Source organism: Chroicocephalus ridibundus, chromosome 6 (assembly GCF_963924245.1).
Source record: "Chroicocephalus ridibundus chromosome 6, bChrRid1.1, whole genome shotgun sequence".
Taxonomy (NCBI): domain Eukaryota; kingdom Metazoa; phylum Chordata; class Aves; order Charadriiformes; family Laridae; genus Chroicocephalus; species Chroicocephalus ridibundus.
The window spans coordinates 6989933-7015438 of record NC_086289.1 but is presented as its reverse complement, the minus strand read 5'-3'; the positions used below and the strand labels follow the sequence as shown (position 1 = coordinate 7015438).

The window sequence follows — 25506 nt, the reverse complement described above, 5'->3', positions numbered from 1 at the left end:
CAAAGGTTTGAACAAAACAGTTCTTACTGAAAACACAAATGAAGTCATGCTCTCAGGGTCAGGCTCAGAATGGGATTTGTGAGAAAACAGAGGCACAAGAATTTGGAGACTTAACACAGGCTCCCAGGGGACGTGAAATGCCGAAGTGCCAATTGCAATCCACTCACACTGCTGGACACAGAGAGAGACCTGCTCACGGGAGCCCCCAATCTCATGTGTCATCCATGGGCATCCATGCCCACGGCTCCCAGGGGTAAGGAGCACAGGTGGGCAGCAGCCAGCTACGCGCCAGCCTCCGTGCAGGAGGGACCCCATAGTCCAGGGCGTGAGGGAAAGCCTTGGGGGTGGATGGGGTTTGTGTCCCAGCCTAAGCTGTGAGTATGGGCAGGGCATGAGGTGCTGCAATGGGAGAAGGGAGCAGCCGAGGAACGAGGGAGAAGCCCTTTGGAGGCACACATCATGGTGGAGAGCAGTGAGAGGTGGACAATACCTTCCATGCCTGTGGCCCTAGGCGGGCACTGAGGTAGCTGCCAGTTGCATTGTACATCAAGGGAATCCACAGCCCCGTGGGACCCTCCTTCTCACCCAACACAAGCCCCAAGCCTCAGAGCAGCAGGACCCAAGAGGCGCAGAGCACTGCAGTCCAAGCCCCGAGCCTCAGAGATCTCCAGCATCCCTCCCCAAACAAAGATGCGCTTGACTTGAGATGTTTACATTGACATTCTGAGGGGCATTCGCCTTCTTGCGCAGCACAAAACACACTGAGAAACAACTCGCTGAGACTGTGTCTCTTTTCCCGTAAGATCAGAGGAGGTCAGGCTCCAAACCCCAATGTCCTCTGTTCAGCAGGAGGATACACCCAATGTCCCCAGACGTGTTTGCTGGAAATCTCAGGGTGGAGATGTTGAATCTGTAAGAAGGCCTCCTTTCCCCAAAATCTTAAGTCTTGGAGTTAACAATGACCTCTGAGAAGACAAAGGATCCAAGAATATAGCAGAAGCATAAAACATTTAGATTGATTAAAAAACTGCTCCTGTTGTTTTCGAGTATTCTTCAGTTGTTTCACTATTTTCTCAGTCATCACTGTTCTTCCCAGCAGAGGCAACTTCAATTTCAGATTAAGCAAACAAGCACCGCCAAGCAAGCAGAACAATGAAGAACCCTCTTTTTACTCCTTTTACCAAATAACAAAACAGAAAACAAGAGTGCTGGTTTTCAAGCGCAAGCCTGATTTTTTCGTTTCTTTTTCTCTTACAGTTAAATCATACTTATCAGCTTGACAAAAAATGCAATGACTGTTTTCCACTAGGAATTTTCTTACAAATTTAATCAAGTTGTCAGGAGAAATACTATTATCCTCACCATGTGAAATTAATATATCAGGAACTTATCTACTGTCTTGCATGTGTGTATGACATTTATATGGATCAACTAATATATATGTCGTCTTCTTGGTAAAATTTCACACAATAAAAAAATCTTCAGCACTGAATTTGCGGTCGTCTTAAAGTCCTTGATATGGCTGGCTCTGCCTAGGAGCTTAGCAGGAGCCTTTGCTGGATTTAATCAGCCAGGCAGACCTCAGAAATTCTGCTGGAATTCCTGTCACTATTAGAAATATGCACCAGCATTTGCTAGTTCAGGTTCAGAACCGATTCAGAAACTAAAAGCAATAAATCCTCATGCAAGTCTCGAGCTCTCTCAAGTATATCCTGGAGCAGTAATTTTTGGAGAGGAGGAATACATAAAGGAATGTGGAGTGTCTAGCCAAAATTTTATTTGAAATACTCTTTTCAATGAATCCAAAACGGAAAGCCTCTGCTTTTTCCCAAATGCATTGCCTTGGCCTTCCACTTCCATGACCTTGCAGAGGAAACAACAAAGCGTGGGCAGCGCGCGATGCAAGCAGTACGTAAGCTTTTGGCCACTACCTTTAAGTAAGCAGGAGGTTCATCCTTGACATCAACTGAACAGGATTTTAGCCTGCACTGCAGGTCATCGTAACATCTCTCTGTGCTTTAAAAACTCTGACGTCTCCTGAAATCTAACAGAAACTGACAACTTTGAGAAAAACTGCAAGTACCGTAGAAAGGTCTGTAATAGTAAGCAGGTACTTAAGTGTTTGCTGAATTGAGTTTTCACTTATTAAAATGGAGTTAAAAGAAAGCGTGAAACAGCATTACATGCAGGCGAAGCCAACCAACACTTCAAATTTAGATGTGTGAAACCTCCGAAATACCAGACCCTCCAAGAGGCACTGACAGCACAAACCTCTGACACCCAGCTGCTGGGGCAGACTCTGACAGAGGGGCACGATCATAAGCTGCCAGCCACGGTAAGCTCCAAAGATGAAACCCCGGCTGCATCAAAGACCAACGAGTCAGGATTTCAACCTCGGCATTTCAAATCACGCCGGGTCGCAGGCTGGTGTCAGTGGACGCAGTCGCATCGGCTGCGGTCAAGCAGCTCAGTGTGGATCAGAGAACAGCCAGTCCCCATCCTGCCTTGGCCGCTTCAACTTGAGTTTGAGATATCCAGTAATAAAAAAGTCCAAAAATACAGAATTTTATTTCATTTATTATAAAACTGTAAAATTAACACGTTTTCTGTGCTATTTCAGGTTCACAGGATCTTTACAGAAGAACCTGATTTTCAGTTTCAATGACAGTCTGATTTGCTGGAAGAGGGAAACCTCATTTGACATTTAGAAACAGAAAAGCTTATAGCATTTATTATGCTTCCCTGATGTATTTATAAAACACATAAACACAAATTTTTCTTAAACAAAAAGCCCTTTCACTTTTCATAAAAACTGTTTGATTTTCTCATAAACAGTATATGTGAATTTCTATGCTACTCTGACATTCTTCAACCGTGAGATATTAATGTGAGTGACTGTATCCTCAGGAAAAATATGCTTCTGCTGATAAACATTTGCTTCTTGGCTTGTATTTGTGTTCTGCAGTAGTTTGGATGAGCAAGTCAAAACCCTGGCTGGTCGTCTACGACCTTTGCATTCTCCTTTAAATTCCAGGCATTTGCAAAAGATGATGGAAGAGCTGATAGTGTCGACTGTTTATCAGCCATGATAATTAGAGTGGATACATTTATGACTGTAGAAATAGTCTTGCAATGGATTTTTTTTTTAACAGCTACTATTTCCAACACTTTCAGCAGTGCTCTGAATATGAAGATTTAAAAAGGTCTGTGCCCAGAAAACACTTTGCCTCCTGCAAACTAGCTCAGCTTCAGCTGACAAACTCTTCTGGGGGAGAGGAAAATCAGTTTCTCTCCTCTCTGCACTGTCAGCCCCCAAAACACGAAGTCTCTTCTCCTCCTGTTTGCTGTCAGCCCTGGAGAAGACTCAGCTGTCACCTCGGCAGCCCCCATGCATGTCCCCGTGCACGTCTACCACTACGGCCACAGCCAGGCTGATGCTGCCAGACTGCAGTTCAGGCTCTGCTGAAGGCTCAGGTTCCAACCATATGGGATGCAGAAGATGCCATTGGTAGAGATAAAATGAAACAGGGAAAAGGATGACATTTTGCTGGAAAATCAAGCACTCAGTCAAACAGAGCCGTATTTCGGTTGCCCATATAACTTTCTGCTGTGATGCACATTACCTACATGATCACTGCTTGGATTCTCCATGCCACCCAAAGCCCGGTTGTACAGTGCCCAGGTTATGAGCTAGCTCTTCGATATTCTACTCCAGGTCTTTCAACTGGGGGCATTTGTCAAAGTCTACGGTTAAATTGGATTATTCGTTTCTGCAGGGTTTTGTAGGAGCTGGTCTGGGATCACAGTTCCAGTTCTTGCAGCCCAGTTCCTCACTGGAACCTTCAACAGACACTGGAATCTTGAACAGTCATGGAGAACTGGGGAGGTTTTGCTGGGTGCCGAGACCTGGGAGCCACCAGTCTCGTTCTGCTTTACTGGGGACCTACAACTGCTTCCTCTGGTTTCACACCCGTGAAATGGGGACCCACATTGTGCCATCTCTTCACCAGGCAATGATGTACTTTCGGAAGCACCTTTATTTTTTCCCCTCAGCTCTTTCCAGTTGTCTGCATCCAAAGAGGCAGAGCAGCAGTTCTTAGAGAGCTGGCTGTGTGCTGCTCTGCACTTTCGATGGCTGAATCAAATTAAAAGACAGCTAAAAATACATGATGTTCCCCACCAGCTCTGTTTGCCCGGGTAAACATTTGCTGGAGTTGCCAGAGGAATGTCATGTAACTCCAAAACGGCCAAAGACAACAGATCCAAACAGTCACTTCTGCCTCCAGCACAGCGAGTGAAAGTTGTGGTCTACACCACGAGAAGTTTGGTACCCTGGTACAGAAACACCTAACGTGTTTGGTTTTGCAGAAATAGCCTGCTGGGCTCAGCACAGATCAGAGGAAGGCGAGACCACCACTGCCTCCTCTGCAATCAAACAGATCTCCAACTCCTTGAAGGATCAGCTGCTTCCACACAACAAAAGCACAAGCACATCTTCAAACAAAGATTCCCAAAACCCAAGTCGTATTTCATGGCTGGCTTTTACTGCCCTAATCCTCCATCCCAGTGTATTTTTTCCAGTAAAAAGGGCTAGAGTCATTTCATTACATTTCTTACCAACCCCCCCTGTGCCAGCTCAAGCTCTCCTTTCCCAAAGCCTGGGACCCACCATGCCCAGAGCCCCCCCGCCTTCCCCACACTAGGGATGTGGAGCAGGGCCTTCCTCCCCAGAGCCCCCCACCAGCACAGCTGCCCCACGTGCACGTACAGCACAAGCCCTCGTGCACCTCTCCCTTTCTAAAAGAGACAAACTGGGGAAAGCGGTTAGCCCATGGGCGCATTGAACATCGGTGCTGGAGCCTCTGAGCAGGCTCCAAGCTGGAGCTCTGCTCTCATGACTTGTGTTTGCATCCTCCGCTGAAACCTAACTCGCCCGTGTTAGTCCCACCAGCTGCTTCCAATCTTCTGAACAGAAGGATCGCTCAGTGCTATAAACTTCAGCTTTCCAAACACAAGCATCATCTGTTAAGCCAAAAGCTTTAGATAGGATCCCCAAACACTAGGCTGGGAGTCCAACTAGCACAGGGCATATCTTTCCCATGTCAGCAGACACCTAATGTATTTTTAGTGCTGTCAGAAACAAACCACTCCTTGATATTCCAGAGGGGGGGAAAAAATCATCTAAAAGTGGCGGCGAAGCTAATATTTTAAAAGACCCTTTCGAGAACTCGCCAGCCTCCTGGGGGAGCTTGTCAACATCTCCCACGTTAAATAAAAGTCACTTTAACATCCACAGGGGTTTTAAAGAAAAGCTGGAACATATCAAAGCTGCTGGGATGGCAAGCTTCATAACGTGCACAATACATCAACACTTAACAGACACTAAATCCTCCCCAGCCTCAAGGGAGCTAACAGACCCCGGAGTAAGCTCTTTTTCCTAATGTATCTCTCAAATGAACTGCTAATCTCCTCTCTAAACGTGACAGCTGTCCTGCACGCACTCAAAACCCCCTGTGCTTAAATCCTTGTATCGTTCTTGTTAAACGACTTGTTAAATCATTTTTCCTATAATATGAAGAAAGAAATCTTTCCTACGACCCGATACAAAGACTTCACTGACCCGCTGTTGGCGTGCGCAAGAGCAGGACCACGTTGCTTTGGCCCCATGGGTTTTGGAGGCTTCCTGGGGAGGCAGTGATGCCCAGGGACACGGCACCCGTGGCACGCAGGGGAACGCTGCCCAGACAGGCTCTCCTGGTGGCAGTCAGCAGCCAGACGTGGTTTGGTGACCCCAAGCACCACGGCTCCATCCCTCAGGATCAGGGTGACACGTACACTGGTGTCCACTACCCGCGCTCTATGGCTCCATAGTTTTCATATATAGAGAAATATATAAAGATTCTCAACAAACTCCTGTGGCCCATGGGTGATCCCATACCGGTTCCCCCGAGCAGATTACTTACTCCTGGCAGATCCAGTGGCTTCCTGCGCTTAGATCGCTTAAATCTGTGCCATGGCTTCTCACTGCTCTGAGGGACTGCAGAAAACTTTCCCCTTCGCTGGGCAGAGTTTGGCCCGTGGTGTTGAATTCACGGTGCCAACAGCTATTTGTCACTTCAGCTCCAGCCGATAGTTCTCCAGGGTTGATGTGCAGCCTTGCCGTGAAAACTCACATAAGACACCACCAAGATACTGTCAAAGTCCTTGCAAGGGTTGCCAAAAGGGTAGTTTGGGATAGAGTCAGAAATAGTCACAACCTCCAGTTGAGGACAAAGCAGTAGTTTTTCATGCAGTTATCAACATTTCAAAGAAAAACATTTTCTAAGAACACCAAAACGCCAATGCTGCATCCTCCCTAGAAGCAGCTGCTTCTCCATTAGCTGTTCAAGACCGTATTTTTTGTTTACTGTTTGAAACTGTCTCATGAAAGACTTTCACTGAGATGTTGACTTGTTCCAATGTCAACAGCAGCGTTCCCTACTCTTGCACTGTGACAAGCCACCCAGCGAGCAAGGTCTGTTGAATTCTGATGCTGCTTGACAGCTCTGCAGAGACCCAACCCCCGAGTTGAGCTGTTGAGTTTTTGCTCAACACCTGGAACGTGAGGAGCCATTTGCAAAAGCCTGGACGGGGAAAGAGGCACAATAAGTTTTGCAGCACACCTTGTACGCTTGGATTGCCGGCGCACGCGAGCTCTGCCAGAGCTGTCGGTCAAGCAGAGGGTGCTGTTACTGCAGTGCTGCTGACAGGTACCTATCCTTCATGGTTTTTTTTATAGTGCGGGTATTTTTTATGCTGCTCCATGTTCTTCACCAATCCCTGCATTAGCAGTGAGGGGAACGGGACTGTGTTCCCCTCTGCCTGTGCTACTTTACACTGCTACAGCATGGCGTGATGTGAAATCATTCACTCTCCAAGATATCTAGAGAAGAAGATGAGCCACAACAATTGCCCCAGGATGCGATGCCCCACCACTCTGACTGACCGCCCTGCACCATTCGCCCGTCTGTTACCTCTGCCATTCCCCGCTGGCTCCAGCGCAACCTGCCACACGCACCCCTCCTGAAAATCGGGCCTTCCACCTGTGTTCAGAGAGGCGACGTCCCTGTGCCTTACTGGACAGACCCCAAAACGTTCCACTGAAGAGAGAAAGGGCCTGCCACTTAACTGTATCTTGGAGAAGGGCTCTAGGCTGAGCCTGATGCCACACAGCTGTGACACGTTCCGTGGTCACCTGGTGCAGAGCTGTGTCCCACCACAAGCGTGACTCCAGACCAGAATTTCTTTTGCAAATGTTTTCAGTACTGAAAGGAGCCCTGTTTCCAACCAGAGCATTCACACTCTGAAACGCTCTTTCCAGCCAGCTCCGCTCCCTGCAGCCATCCACATTGTTCCTTAGTCCCCGCTACACCCACTTCCCAGCCACTTCACGCCTCTGCAGAAGCGTACCAAGGCCTTGCGGCGCGGGGAGCCGGCCCCTCCGGAGGTATTTCCGATACCTGAGCTTATGAAACCTGCTGATTTCAGCTGCAAACAAACCACATTGCAAAGCTGCTTTACCTGCCAGAGGAGCCCCTGTCAGACCTACAAATCAAGGCCCTGCACAGGGGAGACAGATTTACTACTGACAAAACTCCACCCACCGTGCTCAGCCCAGCAGCTCTTACCAGGGGCTGGAAATTAATAGGATTTTTAATTGCAGCTGCATTTTTCACTCCTCTTGCCCAAATGGAAGAGCATGCATGCGATGCTTCCCGGAGGAGGATCTGGTTTCTAGGGGCAGGAAGGAGGACCTGTGTCTCCCCACCATGGCCCCACATCCTCAACGTGGCAGCTGCTCTGCAAGCACCAGTCAGAGGGGCAAGAGCTGGGCCACCGAAACCTGGACTGATCAGACTCGCCGGGTGGGGGCTGCGGGACACCCGTGCCCATCCTGCTGTGAGGGGTCCCTCGCGTGGCATCCTCCACATGCACCCACCGTACACGATGCGCTCGCAGCCAGAGCATAGGTCAGCCCCCTCCCTTTCTAGGGTTGAGTCTGCCAGAGCGGTTCCACACACGCGAGCAGCATTCCGGTGAGCGCACGTACCTCGTCTGAGGCCCGATCCAAAACTTTCATTAGCTTTAGATGACAATAACCAAACCCACTTCTTAAGAGGGGTCCAAAGAAGAAATCACCTCTGCCCCATAGAACTTCCTAGCACCTATGGGAAGGCACCTGTTGCCCTTAATGAGCTTACTAGGTGCTAATTGCTTTCCATTTTAGGTTGCATATTAGCAAACTTGTTTTAGCCTTGCATGGCTCTGCTGAAGATGGATCTCTGGTGAGAACCCCACCTGCAGTGCTGTATCCAGCTCTGGAGCCCTCAGCACAGGAGAGACATTGACCTGTTGGACGGGTCCAGAGGGGACACAAAGATGATCTGAGGGCTGGAGCAGCTCTGCCGTGAGGACAGGCTGAGAGAGCTGGGGGTGTTCAGCCTGGAGAAGAGAAGGCTCCGGGAAGACCTTATTGCAGCCTTCCAGTACTTACAGATAGCATACAGGAAAAGTGCGGACAGGCTTTTTAGCAGCCCTGTTGTGATAGGACAAGGGATAATGGCTTTAAACTAAAAGAGGGCAGATTTAGACTAGATATAAGGAAGAAATTTTTTACTCTGAGGGTGGTGAAACACTGGCCCAGGTTGCCCGGAGAGGTGGTCGATGTCCCATCCCTGGAAACATTCCAGGTCGGGTTGGACGGGGCTCTGAGCAACCTGATCTAGTTGAAGATGTTCCTGCTCATGCCGGGGGGGGTTGGACTAGGTGGCCTTTAAAGGTCCCTTCCCACCAAACTACTCTATGGTTCTACGAAGACCCGTCCCAGCCGACGCTTTACCCGCTCCGAGAGGCACCGCTCGGACCCAGCGGGCCTGGGCTGTCCCTCCTCGTGTCCCCCCGGCCCGCTCCGCGTCCCCTCGCCGCTCCCGCTCCCCCCGGCCCCGCACGCTGCGGGGGCTCCGCGGGCCTCGCCCGCCCCCGCCCCTCCTGTCCCGCCCCTCCCGCCAGCCAATGAGCGGCAGGGGGCTCCGGCCGGCGGCCAATGGCAGCGCGGCGGCTCCCCCCCCGCTTCCCGCCACCGCCCCCTATTTGAGGCGCGGCGCGGGGCCGCGCGCGGGCAGAGGCGGGCGCAGCGCGGAGAGAGGGTGGGAGGGGGCGGCTGGCGCAGCCCCGCACCGCACCCGGCGGGGAGCGGGGCGCTCCCGGGCGGCGGCACCCCCATGGAGGCTTTTCCCGGCGGCAAGCTGGAGCAGCACCGGCACCTGCCGGCCGTGGAGTGCCTGCCGGGCGCCCGCTACGGCGGCCGGAGTCACAGCGCCTGCGGGAACGTCTTCAACTCCTGGAACGACTACCTGGGGCTGGCCACCCTCATCACTAAGGCCGTGCGCCCCGGCAAGGGCTTCGGCGCCGAGCCCCCCTCGGTGGTGGTGGCGGCGGCCGTGCCGCCGGCCGAGGAGGAGGAGGAGGAAGAGGAGGAGGAGGAAGAGGCGGCGGGGCCGTACTTCGAGGGCGCGCTGGACTTGCAGGACCTGGACCTGTGCGGGCATCACCATCACCACCACCACCACCACGGCGAGGGCCTGCTGGAGGAGCGCTTCGCCGACTTCAGCCCGTTCCCCGGGCGCGGCGGTCCCGCCGCCGTGGTCTTCGACTGCTCGGGGGATCACCCGGGCCGGGAGGGCTCGCCCCACGCCTGGGGCGGCGTGGTGGTGGCCGGGCGGCTGCCGACCCACCCGCGGGCCGCCTCCCGCCTGCTCAAACCCGAGCTGCAGGTTTGCGTCTTCTGCCGGAACAACAAGGAGGCGGTGGCCCTCTACACCACCCACATCCTCAAGGGACCCGACGGCCGCGTCCTCTGCCCGGTGCTGCGGCGCTACACCTGCCCCCTCTGCGGTGCCAGCGGCGACAATGCCCACACCATCAAGTACTGTCCCCTCTCCAAAATGCAGGCGGCCAAACAGCTCAAACACGCCCGGACGGCGCTGGGCAAGAAGGGCCGTTAGGCGCCGGGACCCCGGGGGGGCGGCCCCGGCCCCCTCCCGTCTCTTTCCTTTGGGTTTTTGTCTTTGAAGCGGATGGCGGTTGTTTTGTTGTTTTTTTGTTTGTTTGTTTTGGGGTTTTTTGTTGTTCTTTCACACATTAATATATATATATATATATCAAAGGCGGTGACTGGCGAGCGGGAGCGCCGGGCCGGCGGTCGCGCCGCCGATGGCGCCTGGTGCGCGCTGGCCCGCGCGGAGCCCGGCGCCGGGCCGCGGGAATTGCGCAGCTCAGATGCACTGTATTTGTTTATTGTAAGGAAAAAAAAAAAACAAACCAACAAATATATATATATGTGATTTTTACGGAGACGGATTTACGGTCGGGGTCTAACCGGGGGGGGATGGAGGGGTTAAAGCAAGCGGCGGGCAGAGAGCGGGGCCGGGGGGGGGGGTAGGGGGTGGCTGGCGGGGGTCCCCGGTGCTGGCAGCGGGGCAGCGCCGCCCGCTCCCGGCTCTGCCTCCCCCCGCGGCGGGGGGGCCCGGCTGTGTTGTTCAGCTTGATGCTGCACCGTTGGGGGGGTGGGGGGGGGTGGCGGAGCTGGGCGGGAGTGCTGTCGTCTTGCCTGTTAATAGCACCATGTTTAATTAGCGCACAACACTCCGCGTGTCAGGTCTTAAAGTAAACATCCGAGCAATTTTCTTTGCCCATCTTAAAACGGGGAAGCAAATCGTCATCAAACTTGCACTCGGTTACTGGCTTGGTGATGAACATCTCCTCCCCGAAATCGCAGCATCCTCCCTGGCATGATGGGCCAGCGGTGCCGTGCCCCACCGTCACCCTTGAACAATTCCACCAGTGAGCGTGGACGGTCTCGCAGGTCTCCGTGCCTGAGACGCAGGTTTAATACGCGGTCTGAGAGGAGAAAGCGTCAATGTGCTTGCTTGAAAACGTAATAATGACCCGGGGGCTGAGGAGCAAACTGAGCCCTCTCTGCTGAAGGAAAGGCAGTAAGTATGGCAGAGAATAAGCTGTGAATGCAGTTTGTGTTTGTGGTGGAGAATGGGGAGGTGATGGGAAGCCTTTGCAGACAAGAGACCTGGGCAAAGCAGAAAGCTGTAATGGTAGCAGAAGAGTGGAAGGGGAGGTGGCATATTTTTAAGAGTTGAGAGAATGTGGCCTTAACCCGTTGCAAGGTGGGGGGGATCTACCCATGTGGCTAACAAATATCCTTAACACTATATAGATTGTGAGATTGATGCTGAAGACCTGAAGCGTAGGTGATGGCAGTTCCTTGGTACCGAGTATCAGTCAGGGCTGATTAGATTGCGTCTAATCCTTAAGAGATCAGGAATCGCTTTTATTGTGACTCAGAGGCAGGACAAGGAACAGCAGCAGGTCTGTAGTTTGCTCTGGAGCTGAAAGGCAGGTGCCCAAGTCCTCGGTGCAGAGAGGGTTACGCTGTAGATGGCTTTACCGACACCTGGGACATGGAGGGGTGCTCAGTCTGCAAGGGTGGCCCTGCCAAAAGCGGGGAGGTGTTGGGAGCCTTGTGCAGGGACTGCTGGGGCATCACTAGGAGGATGAGAAAGGAGATGGGTCCCAGCAGAAAAAGGGAGCTAGGAAAGTGAGGGGTGACGCCTGCTTGCATGGATTCCCTTTGAACAGGGTGGGAGAGGGGGCAGGAGAGCAGGACAGTGGAGAATGGAGTCAAAAGGTGCATGGGGGGAGCTGGGGAGTAGGGCCCAGGGTTGGTTATTCATTGCTGCTGTTGGCTCACAGCTGCAGCAATTAGGAGGAACTGATTTTGTGTGGAAGTGTTCTCTTAAATCTTCATCACAAGGCTCCAAAGATGATGTCGGGTCTAATTACCAAGTGCAGTGGGGCTTGCATTAAATAACACTTCATAGTGGCTGCTATCCTCGCTCTCCTCATGCTAAGTATCGGTTGCATATTGTCTCTCATTCTGTGGGGCTTGCAGCATGGGCTCCGCTAAGCTGTTAGAGGTTCCACGTGTTTGGTTTTGGGATGCCTGGTCCACGTAGGTTTAGTCTGTATCCACCACACATGAGAATCCAGCTCGAGTGCGATGCCGTGGGAAAAGTTTTCTTCTGTACTTTTGTTACCTCCTTGTGGGAAGTCTGAGGATCAGTACGTACGTTAATGCAGTTGACGGTTGCTGGGCAAGCGAGACAAAAGCAAGATCTTTCTCGGGTGTTTTCCGAGGGGTAATTCTGTCAGGGCTGGCTGCGAGGCGCTCCTGGCAGCGTTTGCGGCGTGCCCACCCCTCCTCCCTCATCTGTACACGGAGTTACTGTGTAGCCCCAGCCCTGTCGCGGCGCCTGGAAGCTCATCAAGACGCCAGAAGGTGCCCTGCCTCGCATGGCGCTGGCCTTTTGTAGCGCCCGTTCCTTCCCTCTCCCCGGACAAGAGGAAAAGTGCTGCATCCGCGGCCTCTGCTGCTGCCCGTCGCTCCCGGCTCCCCTCTCCTCCTACCCCCGTGCCGGCAGCCTTGCTGAGGAAGGGCCGGGAGCTGCCTGTCGTGGCCACCACACAGCATTAGGCACCTGATGAAAGGCTGGGCAGGTCAGGCGGCGGAACAACAGCTTCAAAAGACCAGTTGGGGTGGGAAAAAGAAACCCCCAAACTATTCCAGAGAGGAGATGAGAAGATTGAGAATCAACGAAAGGCAGCCTGAGAGCAAGGCTCTTCAGTTACTTCACATCATCGTCGAACGGGACAACGTGCCCTTTAAACATTTGCAAGTCAGTGTCTTGCAAAGGCTGAACTTTAAAGGACATTTTGGGGGGTTTTTTTGAAGCAAGCTGCTGTGATTTCTCGTGCACCAGCACACTCCTTGTGGCACTGAGTAAGCAGAAACGTGCTCGTTCTTGGTCACTCTGAAAAGCTTATTACAATAGATGGTGCTTATAGTGTTACTTTGATTCCTAAAATTACTGGAAGCAATTTACATTAGTAGCTTAAATCCTAGGAAGAGCAAATAGCTTAATCTGAAAGCAGCCCAGGTTGGAAGCTGTTACGTGCTCCTCGGAAGAGGTCTAAGAAAAGCCTGATATTATTTTCGTTTATTCTACAGGCATCTGCAAATCAAAAGACTACGGCCACTCATTTAAACTAAATATTTTAGCTTCAGAGAATCACTTTATTTCAGGGAAATATTCCTAAGGATGTAAGTGGTGGAATCTTTTCCACAGTGGTATTTCGGTAAAAGGAATGAACGCGGAGGGGTGGATAGCCTATAGTCATCCTCAGTTGATACTGGACTTGTCAAAAAGCAAACTACTTGTAATTAAAAACTACTTTGAGGTGCATAAATAACTTGATCCGTCTGAAGTCAGGTACGTCTGTTCCCATCTGTAGTGAAAGTCCGGTCTGGACAGAGTTTGCTCAGTCACTGCCGAGCAGTGCCGCAGGTAGCTGCTGTTGGACTATAGAATGGCTATAAAATGCCTTTACTTCCCCTAGATGTGCCAGTTTGACCCACCAAATGTATAGGATAATAGATACCGGAGATAGTCTGTTAAGAGTCACGTGGGGAGGAAGATAATTACTTCTAATATGCCTGTAGTCTGGGCAAAGCAGAAGAGTGAGACGCTAAACTTTCAAATGTGGAAAAAGAGGTAGCAAAGCCAGTAGGTTGTCCTCCTGCCCGAGAGTGAGAGCAGTAACAAAGCTTCAATTGCAGCAGGGGAGAATTTGATTAGCAAAAAGCAGTGGAACGGCTTGTAGAATCTCCATCCTACCATAATTAAATGCATTAATAATTCTCGTTAAGAGTGGGGCCAGACAAAGGGTAGAGCGTTTCAGTTCTGGCTGGTCCTGCCGTGGCCAAGCGGGCAGGCTCGGGTGCTCCTGTTCTGCCGCTCGGGTGCTTATTGCAGTCCTGCAGGAAACTACAGGGGACGGGCGCTAGTGCCTGAGTAACAGGTACGCTTCGAATCTTGCGTTTCATCGACCTTCGCTTTGTGGGCTTACGCAGTTTAACAGTACCTTTTAGTTACAGAAGGAAAACTTGCTTAAATGTTAGCCGTACCTGTCAATGCCTGCAGCCCATGGATATTAAAACGTCAAAGATACATTTCATGTACAGCAAGACGAGAGTTCCAGCGCTCCTCCTGTCTGAGATTGCCTCCTGGCTGGCCAGCAGTCCACCTGTAGCTCCCCAACGTGCTCCTGACGGCAGGGATGTCCATCTAACCAAGGCCGTGACGTGTCCCGCGATGCAGTTGTGGCTGTGCCCAGCCTGGAGAGGCACCGCTTTGTTCACTGCCCCCGCCCTGGTCTGCCACCTCTCCTAAAATACTGATTCGATTTTATTTTTTAGAACAAAGGCACTTTAGAGAAGGTATAATGGAAATATCTATACCCTACTTCTGTTGGGCAGCCTGGTGGTCCTCAGCCCTGCCCACCAGCTGGGGACCAGGCTCTGGGCTGCTCCTGGAGCAGGAATCAAACTGGACTGTTCACACCTGATCACCCGCCTCGCCCTGCTCCTGGGGGTTTGTTTTAATTGAGCAACATTTGCATCCATTTAACCAGCGGCAGCCTCAAGTTCTGCCTTCCACGCACAGCATGGGACAGCTTGTATTCTTCTGAGGTTCACTGAGAAGTTTAGATGTTGAAGTGAACGTGAATCAATCAAACAGCAAAGCTTGAGAAAGAAGCCATTTGCCTTCATCGAGGCAATGTACCTGAGGTCACCAACCGTCAGGTGACATGTAGATCAAATGTACATCAGGTAACCAAACGTCGTGCTGATGGAGGTTGGAGCTGTTGGATGTGGTCAGGAGTGGGTTTTGTGTTCCGTCTAAAATGATCGAGCAGTAAAATAAACACACCGGCGTGTCTATAAATCTCACATCTCACGGATCGTTTCTCAAGCTGCCCAGTCCTGAGAATTTTACGTGTGTTTCTAACATTATCACAGTCTCAAATAATGGAAGTTTTGGGAATAGCTTTAGCTGGTGCAATGATCACTAACATTTATCCCCATATAAAAATGGCTTTGTTTGGATAAAATTAAAAATAAGCAACTGGAAGTATAACCACTCTTTACATCTCCATGATGACTGGAGAAAGGCAAATGTTGCACCCATCTTCAGAAAAGGCCCGAAGGACCATCTGAGAAGCTACAGACCAGATGGTGTCATTCAGTCCCCTGGCAAATCATGGCGGAAGTCTTCTCAGAGCATGTTTTTAGGCACACGCAGGAGAAGGTGATGGGGAACAGTCAGCATGGATTTACTGAGGGTAAGTTGTGCCTTAACTCACCTGCCTTCTACCGCAAAGTAACTTTGTGGACAAGGGAAGGAGTGGTGGGTGTTCTTCACCTCAACTTTAGCAAGGCTTTCAACACTGTCTCACACGCTCTTCTTGTGCCCAAGTGACCAGGCGGGCAGAAAAAGTGGTTGGATGTTCAGGCTCAGCATCAGGGTCAATGGGCTGGGCTGCTCCTGGAGTGGGCTATCACAGGGGGCTGTCCCGCGACCTGCCCTGACATCTGTCTCAAGGACCTGGAGGCAGCAGGAGAGCGTCCCAGCAGCAGGTTTGTGGATGACACTGAACTGGGAGGACCAGTCGCTACACTTGGGGCAGGGCTGCAATCCAGAGGGACCAAGGCAGGCTGGGCAGGACCTTGATGAAGAGTCCTGTGCTGCCAAGGCAGAGGCCCTCGCAGTGACAGGCTGGGGCTGGCTCAGATGCCTCCAGGGCCCTGGCCAGCATAAAGCTGAGCATGAGCCATCAGGTCTGAGGCTGTTTGAACAGGACCACGGCCTGTAGATGGGAGAAGACAGCATCCCCTTCCACTCAGCAGACCTCATCCTGACTACTGCGTACAGTTCTGGGCCCCATCTCAGCCCCCTACAATATTGCCACACTGGAGCAAGCTCAGCAGAGGGCCAATGAGATGGTCAGGGGCTGGAGCACCCACCTGGGAGGAAGGGCTGAGGGGACAATGCTTGTTCAGCCTGGAGAACAGAAGGCTTTGGGGAGACCAACAGCACCAAACCAGAAGTTATCAGGAAAACAAGTCAGGCTTTCCACAGCGGCACGTGAGCAGGAAGATGAGAGACAACAGGTAGAAGCCCAAAAAAGAGACAGGGTTACACTTTTTTGCTGTGGGAGCAGTCAAGCATTGGAAGAGGTTGCCCAGAAAGGTGCAGGCTCCATCCTCGGAGGTTTTCAAGACCACACTGGGGAAACATGGTTCTGAGGAACGCAGTCTGACCTCACTTGGTGAGCTCTGGGGCTCTCTTTTAGCAGGAACGATCCTGTAATCCTGTGACACAGAATGGAAGGACAGCAGCTGAACAGCAGCAGCGCCCACTGCCCCAAACCCAGAAGGTGCTCTCTGGTATTAGGTAGCTGCCATGCTCTAGTTTCACCCTTTAGAGGACTGTACGAGGCACAAAGAAATGGTTTTGTTTGTTTAGAAAATGCTACTGTTCCCAAGGAATTCTGTAACTCAACAAGCAATGAAGTGACTCCAAGAGGCTCCAAAGGCACAAAGATCCGGCCCTCAGCAGACGTGTACAAGAGCAAGTTTTTCCTGAGAAGTGAACAGGACCTGGGAAGCTCAAAAGAGGACAGGAAAAGGCCAAGAGGAGTATTACAGCTTTTGTTCTCACACGTTAAAATTAAACCCAGGTTCTCAGGAAGAAGCCATCCCAGGTGTCCTCACATTCTCCTTCAGCTGGTACAGAAAGAGGTATGTATCAGAAGAGAGTCGTTCAGCAGCTGCTCTGCATTCGCCTACATTGTGGGAAGTTACTAAAAAGTCACGACACCGTAGCAGCTAATTCCTTAAGTTGTTTATTTATCATTGAAGAAACACACAGCAGCAAGTTCTGCGTTGGCTTCAGTATGACCAGATAGTTAAGCGTTGTTACCGCACCCCAAAATTGAAGCCAACACAGCCATTACTACAAATCACTTTTTTTGGAAAGGGAAAGAATTGACCCTGAAGACAAAGAATTGGGGGAAGATTCAACAATTTCTCCAAAACCACACATTTTAAATATGACAATATTTATAAATCCTTGAAAGGCATGAATTATCCAGTAATGGAAAAAGCGGTTGTGATATTGGCAACAGAAAATACATAGCCATATGCTTACCAAAACACTTAAGTTGTAAAAGCTTGAAGTTTTGTGGTGGTACACCGCAGCAGGATACATTACTGGAACAATGACTGCAAAATGGCCTCCTAGGCGTTACGTATTCAAGTAAATCTACAGAAAATATCCCAGTGTAGCTAGTGCTCATAATGTTTATTGTATTTAATTCAAATTTAAACAACTTACTGAATTTAGATAGTGATAAAATACGTGTCTCAGAAACCGCCTGCCCTCAAAGATACCTATGTAAAAGAGGGCTTTTATATTTTTCTATTTTTTTTGGCTAATTATGGAAATTGATGTAGCTCTGCTTTTTCAATAATTCCACTCTGTGAACAGAAGTGTTTTCAAATGCACGTTCTGTAACAATAATACCCCATTCCAAATTAAGAAAGACTAAAAATAAAAGGTCAGCCTGTTTTGGTGCGAGATAGAAGCATTACTCAAGACAGCTGTTGGGCTCGCTTCTTTTTATTTTAGCAACAAATGACCCATGAAATAAGCATCATTTGAAATTTCAAAAACTGGCATTCAATTTCCAACCTTCTGCTGTGAGTTTTGTGCATGATCAATCTATATGAGTAAGTAATTCAAGCTCATGCTTTCATGTTACCTCAAAACATTTGTTAAAGAATTCCAATTCAGAATGTTTATAAGCACAAATATAATCCGTGGTTTCAATCAAATCAAAGCTAAAACATTGGTTAAACTCTGTGATTTTCACTTAACGTCGTACAGTGGTCCACCCTTCTTCATCTGTCTCATTTTTTGTACGGCGAATGGGCTCACGCTCCTTTTCTGTTTTCCAGGAACCCTTCTCCTTCTCCCCATCTCTCTCTCGATCTTTTGATGCTGGTGGGGGAGCAGAAGCTGGAGAAGCAGCAGGAGCAGGAGCCGATCGCCGAACTGTTTCACGTTCTTCTCCGCGTTCTTCTCTCCTATCATCGGCACGCCGCCATGAGCTTGCTACAAATACAGAAAGACAATAAAACCACTTTCGTCATGCTCCACCAGCAGCCTGCAACAGTTTAAACACATACGCCTGGCACCGACAGTCCGATTTACTGATTCTCAATCTCGCCAAGAGGTAATACGATGATGACGGCCAAACGCACAGCTTAATTTTATAGTGAAGTAATGGACAGGAACTACTCAAGCCTCTTCTCAGAGTCAGGACCATTGTGAGCAACAAGTGTCATCTTTAAAACACAGTAACTGTAATAAGAATGTTCTATTGATGTACGTGGGTTTATGATGTAAAATACATTCTTATATTATTATCAGAATTAAAAGCACAAAAGGGTCTCCTCAGAAATGACTGAACTCTGAAAAAAGAAAAATCCTAACTTAAAAACATTTGTGGAAAACGTTTAGGTGTTCATTGTCTGAAAAGACAGCAGATTACTCTTCGGCCTACTGAAATCAGAGGCATAAATGGCACTGGATTACACGATTCCACTGGTAACAGCACTCGCCATCCTTTACTACATGAAAAATTGTTCATTTCCCCCAAAAGGATGTTAAGAATTCTACCCCAGCTGTGAGCAAACAAAGCCATGTCAGATACCAAACCAGACACTCAAACATGAAAAGTTCTTCATGTATTAAAAATGTTAAATCTTCGCATTGAGAGCTCTCAGCGTTCCCACCAACTAAGTCCCGTATGAGGCATTCCGTTCCAGTCTGCTCTGGGGACACCCCCCGACAGCACACTCCCGTCTTCAGGGAGCCCCCACACTCGGGGCAGGGACCAAACGGGATTCTGAACTGGAAGACGTGGTATCTCAGGCTAAACTATTTGCCATGACTGTATTTTTAGAACACGGCAAAGGATTAATAAAGGTACATAATTAAAACAGGGTAAGGTATGTAATTAAAATAGGTTATTCATCAAAATCAGTACCATTAATAGCGTGAAACCCACAAGGCCTTGTTTGGAAACGTTTCCCTCACATTTTAATGGTTTTAAGAAATGAGCCAGAAATTACTTTCTGGGACATCTACGCCTTGATTAATTTCAGTACAAGAATTTCATTCACCCTGAACATAATCCTACTATGAAAACTGCATACTTAAAATGTTATCCTTCTGCTGCTGATGTGCAATGCCACTGACAGCAAAGAGTACAACTAAAAAAAGGTAAGATTCAAGGGAAAATTCTCAATTACACTAAAGTTTCTTTCTATTACTTGGTTTACGCCAAGGTAGTTTAAGTGGCTGAAAATAAAACTGATTCCCATTTTGTCACATCCTAGCACTGTCAAGAGCAACTTGAAGGCCCTATAATGAATGTAAGCCTTACAGAACACTAAAATAAACCTACGTTCTTCCCGGTCAGATCTGAGTGGTGGTCCTCTTCTGGGGGGTGGATCTCTGTCATCAGCACGCCGATCTCTCATGTCGCGACCACCTCTGTCCCATTCTTCACGACGACTTGAATCTCTCCAGCTAGAAGTCTCCTCAGCTGGCCCTCTTCTCCAACCAGCGTCATCCCTTTTGCCATTCAAAACATAAAAAAAAAAAAAGACTAAACGTTAAGATTTTACCTTTACTATTTAAAAAAGCAACAATAAATCACAACACAGATGTTTTCAGGCCCAGCAGGTCTCTATTTAACATACTGACATGCTTCCAAACATTTTCTGTTCTTCTGGAGCCTAACATGAAATTCTCTTGATAACAGGTTAAAAAAAGATAAATTCAAAGCAGTAAAGCATTTTGGGCTTTCTTCTGTAAACAGTTAATGCCATCTTAAAATAACAAACCAAAAAGCCCCCCAAATGCCACTACCCATTTGCTGCCTTGAAGTGCTTTACTTCATACGAACCAACCGCTGTTCCTTTCACTAGGCGATGTCACGTTCTGTCTTTATCAGCAAGGCACCCTTTTTTTAAAAAACGCCAGAAACATTCTAGAAGTATTTAAACAGAGAAGTCAAACCTGGGACGCCTGAAACGATCATCTCGATCAAAATCTCTGTCTCTGTCAAATTCACGGTCTTTCTCATTTTCATCACGATCTTTGTCTCTATCCCATTCGCGGTCTGCTGGAGGCCTGGAGTCTCGGGGAGGCCCCCAGCTGTCTTCACGAGCCTTTTCTCTTTCTCTCCATCCCCCTATAAGTAAGAAACCGAGTCAAAAGAATTTGTGACTGACCTCTGATCTCTCTGTGTCCACAAAGAATCCTTTACTTCCCTCACAGAAACTGGTTCTTCAAGTTTTGATCCCTGAGGACCGTAACTCAAGATGCTTGTAAAAAGTGCACACTGAGTGGGAGCCGTAGACAAAACGCTGTAGAAACTGCTTAATATGAAGATAGTAACATACATCTCATATATGGGGACTGCCTGCCTGTGACACTCAGCCGAGCTGATTATACCCTGCAGTTTTCAGTCAGAAACCACGAACTCCTCGAAGTCTTGTGCAAAACAAGTGCAGGAAAAGGTGAAGGGGGTAGCTCAGACAGCAGACTCCTCTGGGAAAACCTACAAGCGAGGAAGCTTTAGGCAAATTCCTATGAACGTACTGCTTTTTAAATCACTACTTTAAAATACAACTGTCATTCACAGTGCATCCTGCAGTATTGTTCAGTTATTTATGGATGGGAGTTCTTTATTATGCAGCCCACTTTTTCTTTACGTAGGAAAAAGCTGAAACCTTATTGGAGTGCAAGTATCAAGATTTATGACAACTTTGCTACAGGCTTGGATTACAGAATTGGTGCCTACTTTATCAAGTTGATGTGGCACATAAATCTCAGTAAAAAGAACAGGAAATCAAAATCATATCTAACATTTAAGTGCTTTCAACAGTTCCGAAAAGAATCAGAAACAGTTGTAGTAGTGACCATCAACAGGACTTAAGATTAGAAACAACTATACAAGAATAGGGTAATTCCAATTTTAAGAGACCTCAGAAGGTTATCTGTCCAAGTTCCTGCTCAAAGCAGGATTTTCAAGAAAGGCAGACACAAAAGCAAAAGAGGAACGGTAAAAACAGGTGTATCTTATATACCATATATATATATATATATAACAGCTGTATCACATAAAAAAAAGCTTATCAAAACTGACCCACTTGAATGATGTACCAAAATCCTCCTTTGAAGGAGGTCCATTTCAGACATATTGAGGGGGCAGGGAACAAGACCAAGGTGTGCTAATCTAGTGAGGATGTTTCTCTCCATCAGAGCGTTCGACTTGTCTGTTTTGTTTCAGCACATAGGTAAATTAACAGCATTACTATGTGACCTTCAGGTATCTTCCAGGCAAGCAATAGACACTGCTGCATTTTTAATATTTTTTTTAGCTGAACCAAATTAAAAGGTTTAATTTTACTACGTAGAAGAGTGTCCACATTAGCCAAATTAATCCAGATGTTTTCAGAGTTGATTCTGCCATCTCTAGCACCGTTACATCTGTTATGTACTAGGTTAACACACGCTCTGGAGGTTAGATTATTATGTTATTATATTTTACCTGGTTTACCAAATGGTCTCCAAGGACCTGGCCTTGAATCGTCACTGCTACGCCACGGACCCCTGTCATCATCTCGTCTGGAGAGCCTGTCGTCATCTGCACTACGCCATGGTCCCCTGTCATCATCACGCCTTGACATCCTGTCATCATCCATCCCGCGCCTGGGACCTCTGTCGTCATCCATCCCACGCCTGGGACCTCTGTCGTCATCTGCGGCACGCCAGCTGCCCCGGTCATCATCCAACCCACGCCTGGGTGGCCTGTCATCATCCAAAGCCCGTCTGGGCGGCCTGTCGTCGTCCAATGCACGTCTGGGCGGCCTGTCGTCGTCCAACGCACGTCTGGGTGGCCTGTCGTCGTCCAACGCACGTCTGGGTGGCCTGTCGTCGTCCATTCCACGCCTGGGACCCCTGTCGTCATCTGCTGCACGCCAACTGCCTCTGTCATCGTCCAAGCCGCGCCTGGGTGGCCTGTCATCATCCAACACACGTCTGGGTGGCCTGTCGTCATCCAACGCACGTCTGGGTGGCCTGTCGTCATCCATTCCACGCCTGGGACCCCTGTCATCATCTGCAGCCCGCCAGCTCCCTCTGTCATCATCCAAACCACGCCTGGGCGGCCGGTCATCATCCAATCCACGTCTGGGCGGCCTGTCCTCGTCCCCTTCACGCCTAGGCGGCCTGTCCTCATCTCCTTCACGCCTAGGTGGCCTGTCCTCTGTTGATTCCACAGAAGGACGTTCCTTTTCTTCTGCAGCACCACGTCGTGGCAGATCGTCCCCTCGTCGGGGCAGATCATCCCCTCGCCGGGGTAAATCATCTCCTCGCCGGGGCAAATCATCTCCTCGTCGGAAAGGTCTTTCATCATCTCTTGCTTCTCCTCGACGCCAATCTCTATAAAACAACAAGGAATGAGCAAAAAGTAGAAGCTAACATCCAGGAAAGCTTTACATATCAGATCAACAGTATCAAACTCCTCAAGGCCACTTCTGAATGTATCCACTTGATGCGTTGTTGCAAACACATTTTACAGAGCTTGTGGCTCTCAAATGCACACATTCTAATTGCCTTCATTGCTACGGAAAATTGGTATGTCACCAGCCCTACAGCTTCCGTAAAGACTGAACACTTTATCTCCTTAAAAACTATAGTTCGAAGGGGGTAACTAAGTCCCTTGTTAGTTATCTGCTGCAATGCAACAGAGGAGAGGTTCTACACCAAGCCGCATCTGACAAACTTGAGCTAGGTCTCAAAGAACCAGTATTAAAAAAAAACCCACAACCATCAAATAGGTATCCCCCTTCTTCAGGCACATGCCAATCCTACAGGCCAATCCCTGTTTTCATACGCTTTGACAGTTTCAGCCCAACAGATTGGCAATACTTTCACTGACATCCATCCGCAACTGGACACAGCAGGACAACGTAGTAAACTCATGACTCAATCCACTGCTACTCCCTGAGGGCAAGCAGGGTGCACCGGGCTCTGACGGGCCGTCAGTGCTTGCTTGGACTTTCCTTACTAAGATGGATGTGGGAAGTAAAGAATTGGTGAGAATTTTCCCTGGGCTATTGAGCCATCAGTTCATCTTTGAAATAAGTCTGGATTTGTAACACTGAAAAGATCAGACACTACTATGCAAAGGTTAGAGCCTTCCACTCCTGTCACTTCTCTGGACACACCATGTAATTTAATGTCTACAGGATTTTACACATATTTTTAGACCATAAACCTTGGCTTTGCCACCAGGTTAATTTCTTTGTTCAGGAAATTAACCTTCCTAAGCTAGTTCCTCAGCATTAAAAAGAAACAAGCAAAAGTACATCGCAGAGACGTACTGGTACCTGCATCTTGGCAAGAGAAGGGCAACTGCACTGGAGTTCAATCTCATGGATAAAAAAAAAAAAAAAAAAAAACAAAAAAAAACCCCAAACAACAAAAAACCAAACAACAAACCAAACAAAAATCCCCCACCAGTTTAGAAATCCACTATGCTACTGAAATGTAAACAAAAGAACAACGACAACTTGCTACAAAACAACAGATGTAGGACTCCAAGAGGTGAGAACAAAGAGGCAACAGTTTCTGACAACTCTGCATTGCAAGAATTTCGAGGAATTGTGAGCAGCATATTTCCAAGTTTTAGAATAATAAGGGAGAATGTAATTACCATTGAGCTGTGAGATAAAAACAAGACATGGAGACTGTTAACTTTCATTTAGACTCAAATTGGATAATCTTCTCCTTTGAAAAATCTGACTGTTTTGACGTAACAGACATGTAGAGAGAAACGCTTATGAAGTTCATCAAATGAGCAAGTATTTCATTCATTCATACTTAGGTAGTGTTTCAGGGTTTTAGGATTTTTAAATCTATTTTTAAACTATTACTCGCAGGTGAAATTATGCCTCTTTTTTACATTTTTTTCTCATTTGACAACTTCAGCGCTCATATTTCAGCTTTTGTCCTTTCCCTTGTAGAAATTCTAACTCCCGTGTTAAAAGTTTACTGAAATTAAGAGTCAAATAGCATCTGACAATTGAGTAAGAACAGAGGAATGCAGGAATATTAAGAATACTAGCAAATGGCAGTCACTGGTAGTAATGCAACCCAGTTTCTATCATATAATCCATTTTTCAATGCCCTCTAAAAACCCTACGCACAGATCTCCAAGAGCTGAAAGCATGCAGATTGCTTTACCAAATAAAGCAGAAATTTACTGGCAAAGTTCACACTACAGTGTCTACCACTGTTACAGGTTTATAACTTTTTTTTTTTTCCTCATCTTTTAACTCAGGCACAAACAACAGAGACGTAAAATAGAGGTCAACTCCCCTTTTCTATACACTTTGCCTTTTTAATATTTCTTGACCAGAAGCACGCAAGCATTTCTTGATCCTTTGGGACAGCACTCTGTGGCAGTAATAACTCTAATGAGCTGTGCTAAGTACGACAGCCTGCAGCACTGCCCTGTCACTTTTAATGAATACCAGAGGTTTATATTGCTTGTCATTTCATTGTTTCAATGAGCAAGTGTCTAGTTCAACACATTTGTATCCAACACATTTTCCCTTTAGGGTTAAAAACCAACTGAAGGCAGACTAGGGGGTACTAAAGAACGCAGAATTACACTTCTTCTGCAATTATGTTTGAGCATCGTCATTTTTACTTTGTTATTTCTTAAGTTCAGCAAAAAGAAAGTAACTGAAACACTGCTTTACTTAAAATTCCACAGAAATATTAATTTTGACTGCTATCAATATTTCCTTTTAGTATTCCTCAGTATATTCCTTTTACTAAAAGACAGAACGGAAGTTTTACCAAACATGCTATATAATAATCCAAAGGATGCTGTCCTGACAAGTAAAATTACTGAAAAGAAAACTGGTTCTGTTCTACCTCAAACCAGGACAGATGCCCAATTTTAACTCCTCAGTAGTCACTTGGCTCAGTTTCTACAAAAGTTGAATGAGAAATGACTAAGACAACACTTATTCATAAAAACTCTATGCTATAGTGATTCAAAAATGAATATGGGTCATCTGTATCATTCTGTTGTGGAAAAAAAATATCCCATTGAAGCACATTAAACACTCCTGCAATATGTTAATAGTTAAAGGCTTCACCCGGGAGTTTCAGCCAATTTTTGATTTTGCAGTTCACAAAAAAGTGCATCACCACCAAGAATGGCAATGCAGCTTTTAAGGAAAGACTGAAAGACTATTTTGTTTATCAAAAGATCATACTCTTCAAATATGTCAGAAGAAATTACTAGAGAAAAAAATATTAAATTAATTTGCTTCCACTGGAGTCAGAGTAAGCTGTAATGGATTTAAATTGCTGCACTGGAAATTAAGGTTAGACATTT

At 47.9% G+C, this 25506-nt stretch overlaps 2 protein-coding genes across 2 annotated transcripts in view; one reads left to right on the top strand and one right to left on the bottom strand.

Moving 5' to 3' along the window:
- Positions 1-9169: 9169 nt before the first annotated feature.
- NANOS1 (nanos C2HC-type zinc finger 1) lies at positions 9170-10348 on the top strand. Its single transcript, XM_063338771.1, has one exon. It carries the CDS (start codon positions 9261-9263, stop codon positions 10041-10043), a length of 783 nt encoding a protein of 260 aa, XP_063194841.1. The 5' UTR covers positions 9170-9260; the 3' UTR covers positions 10044-10348.
- Positions 10349-16839: 6491 nt separating this feature from the next.
- Positions 16840-25506, bottom strand: part of EIF3A (eukaryotic translation initiation factor 3 subunit A) — a 35173-nt gene continuing 26506 nt past the window's right edge. Inside the window, exons 19-22 of the mRNA XM_063337776.1 lie at positions 21640-22532; positions 20103-20277; positions 19486-19655; positions 16840-18128 (exon numbers count right to left, since the gene is read on the bottom strand). Of these exons, the coding sequence (XP_063193846.1) occupies positions 17887-18128; positions 19486-19655; positions 20103-20277; positions 21640-22532 (1480 nt within the window). The 3' untranslated portion in view covers positions 16840-17886. The remainder of the gene's footprint in view (positions 18129-19485; positions 19656-20102; positions 20278-21639; positions 22533-25506) is intronic.

Coding starts and splice junctions, on each gene's coding strand:
- NANOS1 (XM_063338771.1), top strand. CDS start 9,261: ATGGAGGCTTTTCCCGGCGGCAAGCTGGAGCAGCACCGGCACCTGCCG.